General features: G+C 36.7%; 1 protein-coding gene across 3 annotated transcripts in view; it reads left to right on the top strand.

Annotated features, from left to right (window-relative positions):
• Positions 1-21,551, top strand: part of UTRN (utrophin) — a 340,380-nt gene that overhangs the window by 266,268 nt on the left and 52,561 nt on the right. For all 3 annotated transcript variants that reach the window (XM_072330886.1, XM_072330885.1, XM_072330887.1), the window contains 5 exons: positions 552-698; positions 2,121-2,199; positions 8,190-8,250; positions 18,525-18,586; positions 19,583-19,657. In XM_072330886.1, the coding sequence (XP_072186987.1) occupies positions 552-698; positions 2,121-2,199; positions 8,190-8,250; positions 18,525-18,586; positions 19,583-19,657 (424 nt within the window). The remainder of the gene's footprint in view (positions 1-551; positions 699-2,120; positions 2,200-8,189; positions 8,251-18,524; positions 18,587-19,582; positions 19,658-21,551) is intronic.

Below are 21,551 nucleotides of genomic sequence, written 5' to 3'. Positions count from 1 at the left end.
AGTCATGGTAATAGTTTTGCTCTACAGTTATAATCAGGTAAAACATTGTACTCCTTTGTTTTTTGAGAAGGTACATTCCTTCATGCTTTGCTAATTCAATAATAGTTTTTCAATCGAATTTTTGTTAGCTGCTCCATACTGGAAAACTGTAGTTCCTGAATACATTTTTTCTTAAGAGCTCTTGACAGTGACTGTACTTCTAAAGCTCATGCTCTGTTATAGTCTATTTCTATTTGAAAAGAAAGCTTCTAAAGCCATATGGCATCATTAATCACCTCATTGGAATCACAGTACTCTTTTTAGGGGTGGAATTTGAATGTGGGCATTTGGGTAAATTTCATGCAGTTTGGTTTTTACTTCTCCCTAAAGAGGTAGGCAATGAATGTTGAAATGAATGAACCTCCTTTGCTGGAGTGTTCTAGAGTTGTGTACAGTTGTTTAGCATAAGACGCCCTATTGGGCAAGTCAGCACTGTGATCAGTTTATTGCAGTTTTTTTCCTTGCTGCTCAGATGTCCATTGAGCATAAATGTTGGCCTGTTACTTTTTTAGGCTTTTAGAGAAGAAATTGCTCCCATCAACTTGAAAGTTAAAACAGTGAATGATTTATCCAGTCAGTTGTCTCCACTCGACCTTTATCCGTCATTAAAGATGTCTCGTCAATTAGATGATCTCAATATGCGGTGGAAACTTTTGCAGGTATTCTTCAGAATGTGTGCAGTAGTTGTGGGGGTTTTGTGGGGATGCTCATCACCCTTTTCTGTTCTCTTAAAAGATGCATTATTATCCTTTATTTGTTATTACTCTCTTTAAGATGTTGGTTGAGTGGTACAAAAGCAACAAGGGGAGTTCCCTTTTCTTCTGTGGCTTGACCAACAACTCTTCCTTTCAGACTGTTTACTCACTCAAGAGACTACATTAATCTCTGGCGGCTAGTGAAAACCATTATTATAGTTTTTACCATGTCATTGCAGCCTTTTTACTGCATAAATCATTGTTACTGAAAGTGTGTGAATATTTATGTTGTACTTCCAACTCAGGAGAAAGATGCTTTGTCTGGTTTTGATGGTTAAGTTTTTTGCAGGGAATTTTGCTTAAAATAATATAAGTATTAGTAGAGCTATGACAAGATGTATATTCCACATTTAGCAGTATAAAACAGAAGAAGATATGCTGTGAGAGATTCATATTGTTTAGTTACGATTTTCAGTGATTAAATGGTCTGAGAAATGTAAATCAGTGTGCCTGATTACAATTCAAACTTGTGCAGTCTTGCACTGAAGAGTTTAATGAAGTTTATTATATTAGTTAAATATCATTTAGCAATCTTTGTTCTCGCTGATCATATTTTTTATTTTTTTATTTATTTTTTTATTTATTTATTTTGGTAGTAAATAATTATTGTCAGTCTTCTGCTATTTATTTATTTGCCTGGCTCCTAAGAGTAATACGAAGTATCTGAAAGAATTGAGAAAGAGATGGGGGGAGGGCATTACCTATCTGTCTGAGAGCAGTACAACAGAAGTTCTTTAAACCAGGCACTGGCTTCTAAGCTTGTAGTTCTGAATCTTCCCTCTCCTGAGAGATAGGAATTCATACATGTTATGTATGAACTTCCCTTTCCTAATATAATTTGACTATTCTTTCTTTCTCCCTCAACTTGATTTAACTAAGCAGCTAAACTGCTGCTGGATGCACTCGTGCAGTTTCAGTTAGTAAACTGGGAGGGAGTCATCAGCCAGATTGGTTCTGTGTTGGAAAGGCATTGTGAGATCAATACAGCAAAACAGAGTCCTGCTGACTACAGAAGTACAGACAACAGAAGGGCTAGAGAGGAGGTCAGAAACTTCAGTGGTCAGCTATAGCTACGTGAATATACTTTCAGTTATTATTGATCTGCAGTATTCATAAAAAAAAGACTGCAATCTTTGAAAGGCACTTTCATTAAGTAAATTTAAAATTAAATAGGAATGTAGCATTGAGTACCTAGGTAGCAAGTAAGTGCTATTTGCATGACAGCATCTTAAATTTATTTAACTAAAAATGAGTGAATACCAGAGTTGTTATTGCCATGGCTCTCATGTTACAAAGTAAATTTTGTACATACATATTTATGCTCAGGTGTCTGTAGAGGATCGCCTTAAACAGCTGCAAGAGGCACACCGTGATTTTGGACCTGCATCACAGCACTTTTTGTCCAGTAAGTTCTTTGAATTAATTGATATGTTTAGTGTATGACTGCACAGGAGACTTTCTCAAAAACTGTTTGCCCATTACTGACTGCCCTCTGACCCAAAGCACAGGAATCTCCTCTACCACCTTATTATGTGCCACTCTGTTTATTTCCAGGGGTGTTTCATCTTTGCAGCCATGCTGACATACTGGTGTGCTTTCCTTGGGGGTTGCTGCAGTACCTTGCTGAGTTATGGCTGCATCTTTCTTTGCTTTCTTCTCTGTCCTTTGTTTGCTACAAGGTCTGACCTGTGGCTGCACATTCTTTGTGTTCCTAACTACACCTGGCCATTCCATGCTACCTCGGTCCTTGGCTTTGGTACCATGATTGCTGGGATGACAAAAGGGAAGTACTGCTTGGATTGTGCGCTATTAGGTGCTTCATGTCATAAACCCCTAGAAGTTCAAATAAGGGGGTGCAGAATGCAAACCTGAATCACTTCTTGAGACAGATATCTGTGAATCTTCTATTAAAAAAATTAGAGATGTAAGCATAGAATCTCCCAGCGCTGCTAAAAGAAAGCAAAATCAGATGTTTTGCTCCCATAGTCTCTGGTCTGATATATTTTTTATAGGTAGATTTGTTGTGATGTCAAGATCCTCAGTTTTCTGACCTTCTAGCCTATCTACCGTCATCAGAGTTAACAGTACAGATGCTAATCCAGGTAGCTCTCTGGTTTTTAACTGAGGGTATGTATAATAACATTGTTGCAAGAGTTGCAAGAAATTAACGTAAAAGTGAGCAGCTCTGTCCCAGAAATTTTCAAGTATGTGACTGTTTAGTTAAATAGTTAATATAATAGAAAACATTAAATAAATCTTGATTTCATCTTGAGGTATGTGACAACAGTATTCTTATTTTAAACTGACATCTAGTTTCTCCGTAAACAACATGGTAAGCAAGTTTTGGTGTTTAACGATGTTGCAGCATCAGGTTACTTTTTTCTTTTTTAAAATGACAGAACATAACAGAATTTTTGTTGTTGTTTATTTTTGTCTGCTTATTTATTTTTACTTTTTTGTTTCCTATGTAAACCTCATTGGAAATGTAGCCTGGTATGTAGCCGTGTTGGGTTTTGTAGAGCTCCCAGTCTCAGTCTTGTAACCTTGACCTGGACAGTGCACCACCATCGAGATTTGCTAAAAAGAATCTAAATAGAAAGGTACCAGATTTGACATTTGGGAGATTAGTTATTCTAGTTTGTGTAATTTAAACCAATTGGGAGGCAACACAGAGAAGAAATATTTTTCCCTACTCTAAATGGTTACTTCAGTCCTGTGTAGCTGTTAGGGCTGTTCAGCTCTCCTTGTCTGGATCAGTGAAGAAGTGTAGTTGACTGATCTAAAGAGAAAGGGAAATAAAAAAAGAAGTAGTGAAAGAGTCTACATGAAGAACAAGGAAGCCTGCCATGCAAGGTTGCTTGTTTTGTTTGCTTTGGCTTGGATCGTTTCCCTCATTTGGCTTCTAGCATGCTATAACAAATAATCACATTCACAGGACTATGAGCAGTAAACTGCAGTGGGAGCTGGGGGCAAGAGAGTCCTGAAATTTCATAAAATGGCTTTGTTGCTGGATTAAACTTTTGTAGTATGATGTCCAAGGAGACTATGCAGAGCTTTATCAGCATGCCTCAGCCGTGCTTAGGACATCTTCCCTGGACTTAAGTGGACACGGTGTTTACACAACGTACAAAAGTAAAGAAGGGAAAATTTCTAAAATGCAAGTTGTCAGATACTGCAAAAAGCTACAGACAAGTACCAGTGTCCTGCAAAACCAAACAGTATGCAGTTATCCATGTAAAGTATTTGTTAAATTGAACAAAACAATCACACAAGCCCTTCCCTGTATAAGAACAGGGAAGTTTTAAATCTGTTTCAAGAGCTTGAACAGTTAACAGAACTTAATACTTACAACTTCATATAAAGTCTGTTAAATGAAAGTCAGAGATAGTAACTTTAAAAGGAAAGCAATAAAAAAATCATTAAATCCAGAAAAATGAAGGGTTCATCCTGACAGTTTGAAGTAGTGCGTGTTCTAAATCAAATTCTTCAAACCTTCTTAGCAACCATAAATGACTTCTATCTTTAAGAAGGAAGCAGGGCTGCAGTTAGAATAAAATAACCTCAAACTTCTAAAGCTAAGATTATGATGCAATGCAAGTTTCTCATGCAAACTTTCATTTTTGAATGAAAAGCAGGTTTTTATCTGTTCTGATCTGAGTAGTAGCTATTTTATTTACGTCACCTACCTCGTACTCTTCTTGGAAGCCTCAACAAGAGTCCATAGTTTTCCTTCACATGATTTTCAACTGATTGACTCCCAGTTGCCATTTAATCAGTAAACTGTGCTAGCAAAACACCTGCTTCTGCCTGTTCATCAGACTTCATTCCCTTCATCCTGCAATTTCACTAGCTGTGGATAGTAATGTTTCTTTACATACTACGCCCACTACTGCTTAGTACAGCTGCTGGACTTCTGAGAAGACTAATTTTAGGAATTTATCCGGATAACCACTAAGAAAGGGCACTGGGATATTTTTAAATTATGAATGATGTGAGATTTGCCACTTCTGAAATGTTCTGAAGTAAGAGACTGAGCAATATTAGGAAGCTAATAGTTATTACAATTTATACTCTCATCAGTGCTATGCAGAATGCCATTGCTCTTCTTTTCAGTGTTTTTGACATGGAAGGAAGCTCATTGTAAGCTAATGATCCATACATTTTACATGTCCTTAATAGGCGAAGAATTCTCATAGCATGTTATCCTCAGCGAAACAAACAACAAACCCAAACATTGTGCTGTTGTCTCAGTCCTTTAAAAGCTTATTTTTTCTCCAAATTCACTTATGTTCTAAGATCCACTCCTCTCTGTTTTGTTCTGTGTACTCTTTCTTAGAAGAATGCATAAACGTATACAGAGCACAGCACTGGCTCTGTGTTCCCTAACAAATGGCGTGGGCTTTCCAGTGTCCTGCTCAAAGTATCTGAGTGATGTTCAGCCTTTAACTAATATCTGCAGCCCTGCTAGCGAGTGCCAGAACCGATAACTACTTTGTTCACTTTTCATCGAGAGACTGATTTTAGAACAAAATGGAAATTTCATTTTGCAGAGATCTATGCAAGTAGGGAAAACTGGCAATGCTTTGAGAAGAGTTGTTCCCAAATAAAATATGACTCGGTCCATTATAATATAAAGCAGTTAAATTTATTGGGTTGTTTAGTCCATATCTGTGTCACCGCAGAATATCTATAGTCAGTCATAGCACATAAATCCAAATGTATGCTACCTGTGGCCAGATTTTCTTCTGGTTAGTTGCCATAATTAGTGTAGTAATGCCTGCCTTGTCATAGTTGCCAAACTGCAGCATTAAAAAATGAAACTGTAAATCTGATGGCCTCTGTCACCTACCTCTTTGGTTTATTTATTTTTTGTTTTCAGCATTATATATTGTTTGGTTTAACCACACAGTTTTTTGCTCACTTTTCCCTTTCTCACTGGGATGGGGAAGAGAATCTGGGGAAAGAAACAACAAAATAGAATTAGTGGGATGAGGTAAAGCTGAGTTTTATGAAGATAGAGAAAAGAAAGATAGGATAAAAAAGATAATAGTTGTAACAAATATATACATTTATATGAATGCATACAACAAGTGATGTACAAGCAATTGCTCTGCTAGCCCCTGAGCTGCAGAAGGATACCTGATTGTTTATCTATACATATCCAAATGGAGGTGAGAGGCATACGGAGAGGCCAGGTTCTTCTCACTGGCATGTAGTGATTGGACCTAAAAGCTGTAAGCAGGAAGTTCCATACTAACATGAGGAAGAAATTCTTTACAATAAGGGTAATAGGGCAGTGGAACAGGTAGCCCAGAGAGGTTGTGGAATCTTCTTCTGTGGGGATATTCACCTTGTTGGATGCCTACCTGTGCACCCTACTGTAGGGAATCCGCTTTAGCAGAGGGGTTAGACTCAATTAACTCTTGAGGTCCCTTCCAATCCCTGTGATTCTGTGAACTCCTACCCTTTTCAAAAATTTCATGTGATGTCGTATGGTATGGAGTATCCTTTTGGCCAGCTTAAGTCAGCTGTCCTTATTCACAGGGGCTGAGAATACTGCAGCAGCCTTGGCTCTGTAAAGCACTGTTCAGCAACATCTGGAAACATTGTTTTTTCTCCTAAAACTGAAGCATAGCATCATACCAGATGCTGTGAAAAAAAACAACTCTATTCCAGCTGAAACTAAGGCATATATTTACATGTAATTACATACTGCATATAATATATATTGTTTTGTATTTATGTATTTCTTATGAAATAATATATATTTTATATACACATATGCTCATATGTTATATTACATATTGATATTACTGTATGTGCTGTATTGTGTATATTAATATATTATAAAATTGAATATTGATGGGAAGCTTCAGCTTCTACTGCTTTACTACCAACGTATGCTTCTGATTTTATGGGCCAACATAATAATTATTTATTTACTTAAAAGCAAAGACATCACTTTCTGAGTATCCCTTATATATTATTTCTTATGTAAACATTATATGTTAATATTATTTTACATTTATATGTGTATGTTTCTATATATAGTTACATATATTTAGCCATTACTAAGTTTTTCCTTCACCAAGTAATTACCCCTTACTGCAAACATTATGCTCATCATTAGATAGTAATAGACATTTCCTCTAATTTTTCCAGTGAGATAACACTTCTACTCAGCTCAAGTCATTTCCAAAATATTCTTGTCAGATAATCTGTCTTTCTATACGTTAACCTCATGTTTCTTAACCTATAAGCCATGAAATGTTACATGGTCCAGGAGGAGATCACAGTCTTTAAATTCTTCAGGGAACAGCTGGCTTGGAAGAGGGTTAGGCCTGTCCCTCTCTGCCAACCTATAGGGCCTTATGCTGCTTGTTAAAGGATGTGAGATGAAAGAGTTGCTATCAAATGGATTATTCAAAGAGGGATGAACTCAGAAGTAATCTCTGCAGCAAATTAAATCAATCAAGAGCTTTAATTACTTGAGATCCAAAGTGGGTCAGAGCTGCATCTTGTTATATCAGGTTTTTAAACAGAGGTCTTACTGCCTAGGAATAGGCACTTTGTTTTAAAACTACTTGTATGTTGTTGGGTATAGATTCATAATTAAACCCTAATTAAACAGGCAGTAGTCCGGTAGTTTCTAGCAGGCCTTGTATGTTCCTGAGGTTCTTCAATAAATATGGCCACTTCTAAGGTATGTAGCAGGAGTCCTGTTGACCTGAACACTTTTTCCTATTTTATCTTTAGATAAGTAGAACAAGCAGAATTGTAGTGTCATGTGTGATTTTATGCCTTTTGCAACGTGGTACACAGAAGGCTTCTTGGTGTTACCATGATATCTCTTGACTTATCAGACTTGCAGAAATCCTGCTGTTCAGCAAGAAACACAGACAGCTTTTCAAGCCTTTGTTGTTGTAATGTAAAGCATTAATCAATATTAATCTGTGTTGCAAGTAGGAACTAAGGAACTGTTATAATTAGAAATAAAGTTGATATTTCTCCCTTTTGTTCTGTTGTTGACTAGTGTAGTTGTGGAGGCATTTATTTTCATAACTGAAGCTGGTGATAGTTCTGTGGAGGTGGAAAAACTACTGTCTCCACTTTCTCTGGATGGATAGCTTGCTTGTTCAGAATTTATTATCCTTCTTTGAAGTAGAATCACCACATTTGTTTTATTTCCAGCTTGGCATCAAGTAGATGCCTAAAATCATCTTGATAGATTAGAGTCATTCGCTCCAGCTGATTTTCTAATTACTGAAAGTTATTTGGGAAATTATAGTTGTTCCCATTTAATTTATTGAAACTGTTTCAATTGTAAAATAAATAAATATAGTTGGATTTTTTGACAGGTGTTTTCTAATAATCACCTTCTGTTTATTTCCTCAGCCTCAGTACAGTTTCCATGGCAGAGATCTGTTTCACATAACAAAGTGCCCTATTATATCAAGTAAGTTTGCCTTGTTTCTCTGTAAACTTTCTTTAAACAAAAGAAAGGGATTTAAGACCATAAACTGGTGGAAAAAAAATAGGTGGTAAGTAGTGACTAGAAGTGTTATTAAAAGCCTTTCTCTATGTTGTTACACTTCATACATTATATGTTTTCATATTTGTTGTTTGGCATGCTCTATCATGTCAAAATACCTCAAAACAAAATCAGTGACAAACCTTAACCAAAACCTCTTCTCAAACATGAGAAACAACACAGACACTCCACTGTAATATGGTATTGGTGTTCAAACTAAGGACATCCTTACGTGTGTGACTCATTCAGAGTATAGTGGCAAAATGCTAAATACATAATGTGTTAGCAGAATGGTGGTGACTAATTTTAATACAGCCCATTCTTAATCTTGCACAAAATTCCTGCAGAAAGACATGTTTTGATCACCTTCCTGTCATTATACATAACATTTAGGAGGTATTTATGGAGCATAATCTTAGTGTAAATGTAACAGTAATGTAAATATAAAATTGTAGAAATATCTTAGCTACCAAATAAAATAGTTATATGGAAATAAGTTATTTGGAAACAGTAAAAAGTAATTAGTTTTGGAGTAACGGTGATGTTGATGTGTTCTAGTAGAAGCAGTAGAGCTAAACTTTGGATTTTTTCAGTCCACAAGCAATTATTTATGTACTTCTCGCCTGTGCTTTAAAGGTCAAAGATTGCAGCTTTGAGAAAAAGATAGCTCTTTGCTAGGGAGGTGATGAAAATTTAAGAAGATACAGTGAGCACTAAGCAAGACCCAGAGGTGCTGGTTTTAGGTTGATTGGCATCTCTGTTAAAATGATATTGGTTTGAGATTTAAGTCTGTAAGATAACACTGAATTGGTTTGGCACATAATTCATCTTAAAAGACCATCAGTGAGGACTTTATACTATTGCATATCTTCTCTGTCATAAATTTGAGAGCCACGTTTTGCACTTCAAATAATTTATGAGTTCTTGAGAGCTCTGAAAAGGAAGTGGTGGTAAATCTTTTTGTTTGTCTGTGTTGATCAAACCTGTTTCTATCACTCTTGAGGTATGACAGTTGTTTTTAAACTGTGATCTGAAGACAGGGCTTTTTTTTGTTTGTTTTTTTAAGGAGTGTGTGGTAGGTAACTGGAGAAAGGAAAAGCTTGCTCTAAAGATTCTTGAATGCTCTATAGATGGGTTGGCAAGTTCTGCAAGTGGTGGCAAAAGGCTCTGATTATGCTAGAGGAGAGAGGATTCTCCCATATCCCCCACTGAAAAAAATTGGATGGAGATGCTTCCCAACTTAGGGCAGCAATGCAGTGGAAGTGATCACACTTAGTACAGCAATTCAAAGAAAACTTTGAATTGTTGGACTATACAAAATAAGAGGAAAAGCACCCTTAAGCAATCTTAATTTGTGAAGGAAGCCAGCTGGGGCTGAAAAACAAATACCAGAAAATTCTCAGAATTTATTTTTTTAAATGATGTTGCACGAGACATTTGACAGAGGGAAAATGCAGGACAAAATTGCTGGTGGCCAAGGTTTTCACAAAGCAGAAACCACTGATTTATTTTGAGGATGGTATTAATGAAGTAAGAAGAATTAACTACTACATCTTGAAGATAACTTTTCCAGCAACCATCCCTGATTTCAGCATCTTATGTGCTGCTGAAGTAATATGTTGATAATACAATTTAAGATAGCAATGGTGGTTATTACTTTTTTCTGGAGGAACAGACTGAGAAAAATGCAAAAATCTTTCTTATTGATTTGTAATGATGTCTTGGAAACAGAAGGGAAATTTGGTATGCATCTCAGTAATTTATATTGTTTGAGATCAGTCATATTTAATTTTTCATGGTAAAAGTTTCATGTTCAAGGAGATTGTTAAAAGGTATCAGTTCCTCATTTTGAGAGCAAGAAAGGAAAACAGCAGGACAAGGAGAATAAAAGTGTTGGTTCAATGACTGGTGTCAGAAAACTGAGAATTTTTAAAGATTCATTTTGAGTGTCAAATAAATTCTAATTGAATATCAGGTTGGTTTGTTTGTTTTATTTTTATAATTCTGGATAGGACCATGCATCACCATAATCAACCATAAATTCATACCATTATTTCATTTTTGCTGCTTTTTTGTGAGCGTCCTTGAAATAGAAATGATAAATATTTAGGAAGTGACACAGTGGCAGATGATGATGTAGTGGTACCTCTGTTAAGATGAATGTTTTAAAAAAGTACTGCACTCTGCAGTTTTATTGCATATAGAGAAAGAAGTTTTAAAAAAATAGAGAACTGCAGCTGAGAAGGCAGGAGGGAGTCCTTCAAGGAACGTGAAACTGTAAGGAAAACGTCAGAAGGATGCAAGATGTCTGTATTTTCAGATGAGAAGCTTTTGTTCTGTTTGTTTCTTGATCCTGATGGTAAATTGTATTTACATGCACGGAGAGAAGCCTCCTGCAGAAAGAGGACCTTAATGTATAATGTTGGTGAGCATTTATTAGCTCACTGCATGCCTGCCTCTTCGCTGTATTTAATCACGTGCACATGAAAGGTTTGAATGGCAGTATACAAACTCCTTTAACCCATAAGTTCATACAGAAGCAGTTTGAGTTTGGGGCGTTTTGGAAAGGATTGACTCCTCTGCTTGGATAGATTTGTAATGCATTGAGATTGGGTTTGTTATGATGTGTGTGCCCAGTGTAATGGCAGATATTCAGTTAACTGAACTTACTCACTTGAATTGTTTTATTGTGCAAATCAGATGTCCCAGCTGGATTTGCTTCTGCTGAGGTGACTTTATTCAGTCCTGTTTGCCTCCTTGCTTGACTTTTTTTTCTTAATGGCAGTTGGTAGAGGTTTTTCTAATTCTGTAGTCTGATTCTTCTCTGTAGCAGCAGAATTCAATCAATGAAAACACAAATCTATAAAATCTATAAAATCTAGATTATGTTGAGACAAAGCTTAGTCTTTCATACTTTGTAAGAGAATCAGACTAAAAAGCAGTATGGAAAATGATACAGCATGCATGGTACTTACTAATCCATTCTTGTTAATGAAACTCAAGTTTGGACGAATGGTTTGGCAAACATGCCACTGAATGCATCTTTCTTAGGATGGTTTGCAAAGATTTCAGATTTAGTAAGGAGTATTTTCTACAGGAATACACGAGTCACTGAAAGGAATGTACAGAAAATATAATTACCCTGGCAATTCTCACCGTTGTTCATTTAACTGTAATTTAAGTGTGCTTTGGTTGTATTCCTTTCAAAGCCATAATTTATTAGATATTTGTACTGTGCAAAAGAAACAAAAGGAAAATGCAGAAAGGGTCACAGTGAGTTTAATCTCATGCAGAGCATTAAATGGGGAGAGCAATTTCTTGGTGTAATCATTAAATTGATCAATATCAAACTCTATAGTCATTCTGGTTGCTTCTGTCACCCTGCAAAGGGGCTGGCATCGTTGTCTTAAAAATTCCATTTTATCACCTCCTATATCATGTTCACTTTTATGTGGGAAAGGGATAAAATGCTTTCTGCATCTAGATATTTTTTTTTCAAGGCTGTTTGAGAAATCTGTCTGGATGGTTGTTTTATGCCTGTACAGGGAAGAGGAGAATTAATGGAACAGAGAAATTTAACCTTTTTCTTACTCTAGTTGTAACCACAATTCCATTCTTAGACGTATTAAGAAATATCTTTTTTAGAAGGAAGAATAAAATGTAATTTACAGAAAGCGATGGTACAAATTTCAGTTTTTGAGAGTTTCTTCAATTACTTGTTGCCTCACTGGCCTTCATTTTCTATTAGAGAAATACGGTAGTACATTTTCTCTGGAGGGATTTCAAAATATCTGCATATAAATTGCTCCACCAGCCTCTAAAATACATTACCCTTGCAATGCCTTATGCCAACTCTTTTTTTCACCGTAAAATAGTATTTTGTAATGGACTTTAAAAAAATAAATAAAAAAAATCAAATATATGGGCTGTCTGGGTAAAGTACCATGATTTCTATAAACCAGAAGTACTGGGAGTATTGTTATTCCTTCTGAAATCTGGCAAGGACAGCAAAGTCAGAGTTCTGTGTTCTGCGGATTCATTAGTAATCAGTAAAGATCTCAGTTAACATTTTGGACAAATGGCTGCAAGAGCAGAAAGCTTCTTAGCAGGGATTCTGGAGTGCTGTTTCAGAGTCTTCTCTCAAGCTGCTTGCCAGTGATTATCAACAAATGTATATACTTGGCCCATAGTAAGTAATCACACACAAGGTTGCTTTCTCTATGGTTTTATTTATTGCAGAGGAAAAGCTAAAAAAGAGTGAATTTATTTATTTCTTCTTGTAAGTCAAAGAAACAAGTGGAGATTGGCAGCTTGTTCCATTTGCTTTGGTAGGGCTTTTATTTCTAGAGATCATAAGTTCTTATCGTCTGTCAGCTCATTATTTACAATCGTGTGTTTTCAACAGGAATTCTCTTTACTGATTATAATTAGAAAGTAAACATAATGGATAAGAAGCAGCTTGTAAGGGCAAATGTTGTCATTTAAGCTTTAGATAAGTTTATTAATATGTAGGATTTTTAAAAATTGGAATATTATAACTTTAGGGTTTGGTTTTAGTTATTTAAATCTACACAAATACATTTAGACTTTTTAAAATTACACTGTTTTGCCTTGTAATCTATTCATGAGTGCATGTTCTGTGTTGTTCCTTATATTGTGACGCTAAGTTTCAGCAGAAGAGACCTGAAACACTCTTAATTCTGAATAACTCAGTTGTCTGATACTAACCAAAAAACGATACTGGATGAATTATCTTGTGGCTTAGTCAGTGAAATACTTAAAACTCTTTACTGACTAATCTTGTTATACATTACTTTGTTTGAACTACAAAGACACATCAGTGATCGAAGACACCAAGGAATTTACTTTTGGAGAAGCAGATGCCATGAAAAATGAACATATGAACATTTGCCAGCTTCAGATCATGAAGAAGTAGTACTTACATTGTGAAATTTTAGGTCTATCTAAATAAAACTAGACCTTTTATTTTGAATTTATCTGTGCATGTTGATTGGAATATTCTTGATGATATACTAAGCAATTTTGTAACCAGTTCTAAAAAGCTATTGAACCAAAATGGTGTTCTGATGGCAATAAGATGAATCTGATTTTTCTGTATCTTCTTCTATGCAAAACAGTTGTCCCTTCCATCTGAAATTTCTTAGGATGCTGTAACTCAAAGATTAACTTGCTTGCAACTTTGCAATTTGAGAATCATTGGACTTTAAACCTTGAGACCTGGAGTAAACACATTTGTTGTTTTAACACAGATCAAAGAAACTGGGGACAGAACTTGCACAGTACCTGCAGCAGAGAGGAAAGACTGTAGATTGTCTGCCCTTGTTAAGTGCCTGTTTTGAGTTTTTTCAGTTTAGTGAGGTGACTGAAAATGACAGACTTTTCTTGAGTTTTGAGTTCTGATAAGTTTGCGTGTAAAATTCTTCTTTTTCCCCCATCCAGCTTTTGCATCATTTCAAATTCAGATTCAGATTAGCTTCTCTGCACCCTTAGTTTTCCATCACTGAAGGTTACAGATTATTTTCTGTAGGAAAATAACATTTCTTCACAGTCTTTGATAGACAGATACCAGTAGGGCTGAATTTTCCAGAAGACTTCTTGACCTCTGTTTGGTGAAAACAACTCATTCAGTTCTCACTAATTGCCTTCTGGACATATCAGAAATTATAAACGCAAGTGAAATCAAGTTTCATCTTTCTTTGTGGTGTTGTAAAATGATTTTGCTTCAAATCTTCAGAAAATGACTGGAACTTTTTTTTTTTAATTATTATTATTATTTTTTTTTTTAAACAGTGCAAGTTGCTTATCTTGCTTTCACTGTTTCTGGACCTTTGATGTAGGGATGATACTTTTCCAATATGTATGTTGAATGCCTATAAAGAAAATGTGTAGTCCCTTATTATGAATTTTATTGTTCTTGTAGGTCTTATATGTGCTAGTTATGTTTAGCGAACAAGGTATCAGAGAAGCAAAGGAATTCTACTTTTATTCTCTGAGTGATACCTGACATTGTAACTAAAGCAGTGCATGTTTTAAATAGATTGCTAATGGCATGAGCTTACATAAAACGGAGCCACAAGATTGTGATTACAAAGATCTCCCTTGGTTTAATCCAGTCTGGTTTATCTCTTATAGTCTATCTAGTATTGTAAAGCTTCTAAGCAGAATTGTCAGTGCTTGATTTTCTTGCATTAGTAACATGAAAACTACTGGATCTGCAGCAGAGAAAGAAAGATCTTATTTCTAAGAGCTGCTCTACAAACCAAATCATCAGAAAGCACTGTGGCTTGCATGCCTCTTGTTTGGAGTGTTTAACAAAATGACTCCTTTATCTGAGAATTTTATTTGTAGCATAGAAAGATTATCTGCACACATGGAAATACTTGCATATTATGAAATTGTTATCAAAACTTTGTGCTAGCCCCATTCTCTGTAGTCTTTCTTTGGTGTCTCAAAAATGAAGCAGAACTTGTGGAATATATTTAGTGGATGGGCAGGCTGTTCCATTTAAGCTGACCATCACTGTCACTTCTCTTTTGGATCCATGTATGATTGCCAGGCTGCTCTGCATGACTTCTTTCTATATGTTTTGGGATAAATCTGGCATAGACACTGTCACATCGCTTAGTTATTTTGCAGCTCACAGGTTCTGACTCTTGGGGAATTATGAACCAGCCTAGCTGAAGGGATTCTCTTTCCAAGTATTTCATTTCTATCAGAGAAAATGCATTCCCATCTCATCTCATATAGTCCCACTGGCAAGTAGCTACCACAGGTGACATATAAAATAACTGAATGATTAAGTTTTAAGCTGATCTGATTTTGTTCGTGGTTCACGTGCCCTGTTTACATAAATAAATAAACACGTCAGTATTTCAAATATTGAAATGTGTTTTTATATATGCATATGTATATAAAGGATCTACCAAAATAGTGCTGTTTGCTCTTAACCAAGATGTTTAAAAGTCCTCTACTTGTAAAATTGCCAGTCGTGGTCTTTTTTTTTTTTTTCCTTTTTTTCTCTCCTTTTTTTTCCTCTTGATCAAAGAAGTTGAGGTAAAACAGTTTCTTTAAAACAAACTTTATCAAACTGATCACTTATTGGGTTGATTACTGTGGACAGCTGCAGTTGGTAAGATACAGAATCACAGAATCGTAGGGGTTGGAAGAGGCCTCCAGAGATCATTGAGTCCAACCCCCCCTGCCAAAGCAGGTTCCCTACACCGCGTCGCACAGGTAGGCGTCCAGGCAAGTCTTAAATATCTCCAGAGAAGGAGACTCCACAACCCCCCTGGGCAGCCTGTTCCAGTGCTCCGTCACCCTCACCGTAAAGAAGTTATTGCGCACATTCGTGCAGAACTTCCAATGCTCCATTTTCTGTCTGTTTCCCCTTGTCCTGTCTCCACACATTGCTGAAAAGAGTCTGGCCTCGCCACTTTGCCCCCCCCCCCCCCCCCCCACCTCAGATATTTATAGGCCTGGATCAGGTCCCCTCTCGGTCTTCTTTTCTCAAGGCTAAACAGACCCAGTTCACTTAGCCTTTCTTCATAGGGAAGATGCTCCAGGCCCTTCACCATCTTTGTGGCCCTCCGCTGGACTCTTTCCAAGAGATCCCTGTCTTTTTTGTACTGGGGAGCCCAGAACTGGACACAGTATTCCAGATGAGGCCTCACCAGGGCAGAGTAGAGGGGAGGATCACCTCCCTCGACCTGCTGGCCACGCTCTTTTTAATGGGGGCACACTGCTGGCTCATGGCCAACCCATCATCCACCAGGACACCCAAGGTCCCTCTCAGCAGAGCTCCTCTTCAGCAGGTCTTCCCCCAGCCTGTACTGGTGCATGCAATTATTCCTCCTTAGGTGCGAGACTCTACACTTGCTTTTGTTAAACCTCATCTGGTTTCTTACTGCCCAGCTCTCCAGACTGTGCACATCTCGCTGAATGGCAGCACAGCCTTCAGGTGTGTCAGCCAATTCTCCCAACTTCTTATCATCAGCAAACTTGCAGAGCATGGCCACTATCCTCTTGTCAAGGTCATTGATGAAGATGTTGAACAAGACTGGACCTAGCACCAACCCCTGGGGAACGCCACTAGTTACAGGCCTCCAACTGGACCCTGCACTGCCAATGACAACCCTCTGTGCTCTGCCAGTCTGCTAGTTCTCAATACCAATTTTAAATGGTTAATGCAATAATGATGACATCCCATTTAACATGATAGTGCAGATATTTGGCAGCTTCAGTACTAGCTTTGAGATTATTTTACAGCCATTATATTATATTTCTGTTCCTGTTTACTGAACACATATATCTTCTTTCTAACATAATGTAATTTGTTTTATACTTGAGTTTGTGAGAGTGCTGTACAGTCAGTTACCTTTACTTTGGCACCACATCAAACCCAGATACATCCTTCTTTTCGCATTGGCTTCTTCGTGATTTATTCATATTTCCCCTGCTAGGGGAAAAATTGTATAGCTACTCATTTTCTGAAAAGACTTTTCTGGACAAGGATAAACATAATGCTTTTTTAGAAATGTCTTTCTAGACACTGCAAAACCTGTTTTTAATACGGGTGTGCCTTGACGTTGGAGTCCAGCATATCAAGACCTTGAGCACACCAACTAGAATTTGAAACCTTGAATGCTATTCCCGCAGTGATATTATCAAATTGAAAACAGTGAAAACTTATGGTTCAGGAAAGAAGGTCAGCTTAGGCAAGGTTTAAATACATAATAAAAATAAGGATTATATTCAAATAGAAGGATATACTTCAGCCTTTTCCTGAATTTGGAACACTTGAAAGTCAACCAGCACCTTAACTGAAGATGTTATTTAGATTGTATGTTGAATAAAACCCTCATGTTTAAATATAGTCATGTGCAGGGCTTTTCCTTCCTTTCAGTCATCTGTAATAATAATAAGGAAAAAGAGGATTCATACATACTACCTTAATAAGAAATACATATTTGGCTATGAACTTCCATAAAAACCACCTCACAAATTCATGGTGGTATCAGTATCCTAGTGGGATCCATGGCAGACAGATTGGCCTAAGGAGAAGAGAGAAGTTGACTGCAGAGGCCTAGACCAGACCCAAACTTGGAAAGGTCACACTGGTGTGCAGAATGCAAAATGGTACTTGGATCCCCAGTGCAGAGGCACAGTGCATGCAATTTGCAGTAGTGTATCTCAGCAGGGTGTAGTGTAAAGATAGACTTTCAACACTTATTTCGTTTGGAGCCTGCCTCCACTTCAAAGAACCTGTTTTGTCTCTTTACCCTTTTGCAGAAGGGGCCTTCTAGACTCTGGTTTTGCACCACTTAGCATGAAAGGGTTCATTCTTCATTGGTTACCCAGTAGAAAATGATAATAATCAATGATAAATTATTGTGCACCCCGTAAGGCACAGCTGCGCATACAATGTGAAAATACAATACACTACATTTAATGGACTAGTGCCATTTGAAGTCAATATTTACAACAAAATACTCCTGTACATAAGAAAAATGTGTGTGAATTTTTAAATAGAAGCAAAAATTAAATAAGCCTTGCTCTGTTCTCATTAATTATTATCTGCTAACCTAGCATCACTAGCTTTTCATTATTAACTTTTAAAGTGAGTACTATGATCCTTTTAACACAACTTCTCAAATTAATTTTGTAACAAATTGATGCTAATTGTTGCTGGCTGTTGAATCTCAATTCTATGATACTTTGCAGATTAAGCGTGGGATGAGTGATCAGATTTTCAATCAGATGTGCTGCACACAAAGTTTACAATTGTTATATGTTTTCTGATACACATGTTCAGATATGCGGTGGAGTCTAAAGTAAAACATCAGTGCTCTTTATTTTTAAAATGCATATTACGAATATTTTTACTATACTACTGCTGCAGGAAACTTTGTCTTTCAACTTACTAATGTGCTTTAGCTTTATAAGTGCTTCCGCTTTGTATTTAGAATGAAAAGTTAATGTTGTAATGCAAATGTTAATGATGGGCTATTGTTCAACTTAACAATTAAAAAGCGATGAGGAGCTGAGTGTCACAGATCAGGTCTTTCAATAAGAGTTGATGGAGTTCTTCCATTTTAACACAAAGTCAGAAGATTTTCTTTTGTCCTTTTCACATGTGCATATGTGTTGCCTGAAATTTTGACTGCCTCATTCCTTTGTAGTCATGAGACCCAGACAACCTGTTGGGATCATCCTAAAATGACTGACCTCTTCCAGTCATTAGGTGAGTGCATTTCTTAATCTCTCATATGACAGTCATTCCATGAGTGAAAGCTTGGATTGATCTGTTGACCACATCTGAGTTTCCGTGAGCTGTATGTGTCTCCTCACTCTGAGGAGATGCATCTTGATCATGTCTGTAATTTTCATTCTGAAACATATTCTCTGACTCTGTTCTTTAGTGCTGTATTTTATTTCTGTTAAACTCATATCAGATTTTCCAAAGATGCGGGCTATCAGTCTGGAGTGAACTAATATATCAGAGCATCTGTGCTATCATTAAAAGCTAGGCCTTACTGCAGTACAATGAATTCAACATGCCTGTAAGGATAAAATGCTTTTAAGTGTGGAGAATAATAACCAATTACTATGCTTATCCATTTGTAAAATATAACTTATTATCTGACTGCTTCTTTCAAAGCGGTGCTAACAGAGTCATCAAATGGAAATAATGGGTTAAAGAGCCATTTTTTTTTCCATTACTGTGACCTTTGCTGCCCTTTATGTCTGTATATTATATGATAGAGTTTTAAGATGTTTGATAAATGTACTATATTTGAACACTTGTCTGAAATCTACTCAGCGCTGCTTAACAGAATCATAGAAATATAGAATAGCTTGGGTTGTAAGTGACCTCAAGGACCATCAAGCTCCAAACCCCTGCCGCATGCAGTGCCACCAAGCTCCATACCTAATAATACATGTAAAACTCTGACATGTATGTGTGTTACATCTGCCCAAGATATTGTTCAGAATCTGGTGTGGTGATCTCAGAGAAACACACCAGACTGACAAAGCCATGAGGTGTTCTCTGCAGGTGGATTCTTTTTAGAATAACTTGTCAGTTGTTTTTGTTTGTTCTGATATATGCTATTAATTTGTTGCAGTGAAAATAAGGGATGTCAGGCTTTTTCATTATGTAGCAGTGTGAAAAATTATGTGTGAAGGAGACTTGTGGACTCTTTTGAAGACTGCTCACATTTCTGTTCTGCTCTTTCAGCTGACTTGAACAATGTACGCTTCTCGGCCTATCGTACTGCCATCAAAATCCGACGACTGCAGAAAGCACTGTGCTGTGAGTTTGCCCTTTGAGACAATTTCTAACCAGTAATTGGGGAAGGGAGGGTTAGCTTAAGCTTCATAACATTAACGTTTAACAAGGAACCACATACATCCTTGAAAAACTGTCAACCAATGAAATGACAAGAATTCCCAATAGTGGGTATCATTGTCACAAATAAATAAAATCAGTGACCAAAAAGGAGTGTGGAAGGCAAACTGAAGTAGTATGCCCATTGATAATATCTTAAGAAGTAACAGGAAGATAAAGGTTGACCTTCTGCCTGTTGTATACCATTCCTGAGATGAAACGTCTGAAATGATCAAGGCTAATGTTCTAAACCTTAACATAAAATGAGAAATTTTACAATATTCTATAGAACCAAATTCAATTTTCTGAAGTGTTTACGACTGCATAATTTAACTTTGATAATAATCCTCTCAGAGAGAATATATTTCTTGGTGAACTCTACATAAAGAGCAATGTAGGACATTCTAAGTACAGAAGTGTAGAGTATGCATTTGTATAGTTGGTTATGGATGGTTGGTATTGCTGTACATCTTAATCCCCCCAAAAACAGACTATGACAAAATAAGCTGCTTTTACTACTAATAATAGTATGTGTGTTTATATTAAGAACATGGGAAAAGACCTTCAAGATCATTTTTGTGCTTATCCAGTGTACGGGGCAAATAGTATGTATCAACATGTACCTAAAAAAAAATATATAGAGTAAGAAAGCAAAGTAAATATCTCCTTCTCTATGCCGCTGTCAAGAAAGATTGAGAAAACAGACTGCACGTGATGGATGCTAATCACAGTACATGTTCTTGACAAGCATACCAATAGTCTAGCAATTTGTATTGAACAGACTGCATTTGTAACATCTAATAAGCTTTGAGGAGGAATATACTCCCTATGCTTGCTTTTTCAACAAAATATATCAACTTCTGTGACAACTGCAGTGGTTGACTCTCCTCATTCGTAGACTTCAAAAGTGAGCTACTATCAAAATGAATAGTGTCTCCAGTTTCAGAGGAGAGAGGGAAAAGGAACGAGAGCTAAAGAGAATATCCCAGTTTGAAAGAGCCAGGAGTAAAACTGTCATCTTTACGGATTCTGTGTGCCTTGTTTATGAAGCTGCATGCTTGCTCCATCTTTGTCGCATGAGAATGGAGACTGCATACCTGCTTTTCTTTTACACTACAGCAATAAATAAATAAATAAACAATTCTTTATTATGTGTGTATATTTGACAAAACATTTATGTAATTTGTGAGAGAACAGCAGTGTGAATTTTAAAGATGGATAATGCAGATTATCCGCAAAGATGAATTCTACAACTTTCTGTCTCTGGGGAAGGAGAAGTGATTAAGATGAATTCTTGGCATTTTATTGTTGATGAATTTCTTGAAAGGTGGGGACAGAATCATCTTCTTGTCTGTGTTACTTCAGTCTTCCTTTATTTTTAACTGTAATTTCCTGTAATTTTAACTGATTTCTAAAGGTGTTTGGATGCAGAATGCCTTAGAAAAGCTTATGAGTTAAGGCAGAGAAACTGTCAAAACAAATCACTAGAAAATGAGGTCATTGTAAATTGTAAAATGTGACAAATTGCTGCCACAGCTGCAGTGTCTGTGCAGATGAAAAGGCCTTTTGGTGAGAACTCCAAGGGCACAGCTGAAGCAGGTTGCTCAGTCCCGTTTGCACTTGATTGATTTTGACTTTGCAGTAAGGACTGGTAACACTGAGTTATTACTGAGTTACCAGCAGCTTCAGAAGTAAGTCATTTAAGATCTGTTTCACTTCTGTCCTTGCTATTGCTAAAAAAAAGTAGGGGGGAGGCTGATTTTTCCCTACTGCCCCCTTAGAAATAGGCAAATAGAATCATGTTTCACCTTGGCTCTGC

This window comes from Excalfactoria chinensis, chromosome 3 (genome assembly GCF_039878825.1).
Source record: "Excalfactoria chinensis isolate bCotChi1 chromosome 3, bCotChi1.hap2, whole genome shotgun sequence".
Classification (NCBI taxonomy): Eukaryota; Metazoa; Chordata; class Aves; order Galliformes; family Phasianidae; genus Excalfactoria; species Excalfactoria chinensis.
Note: the sequence above shows the minus strand (reverse complement) of the source record. Positions and strands in the feature narration are given on the sequence as shown.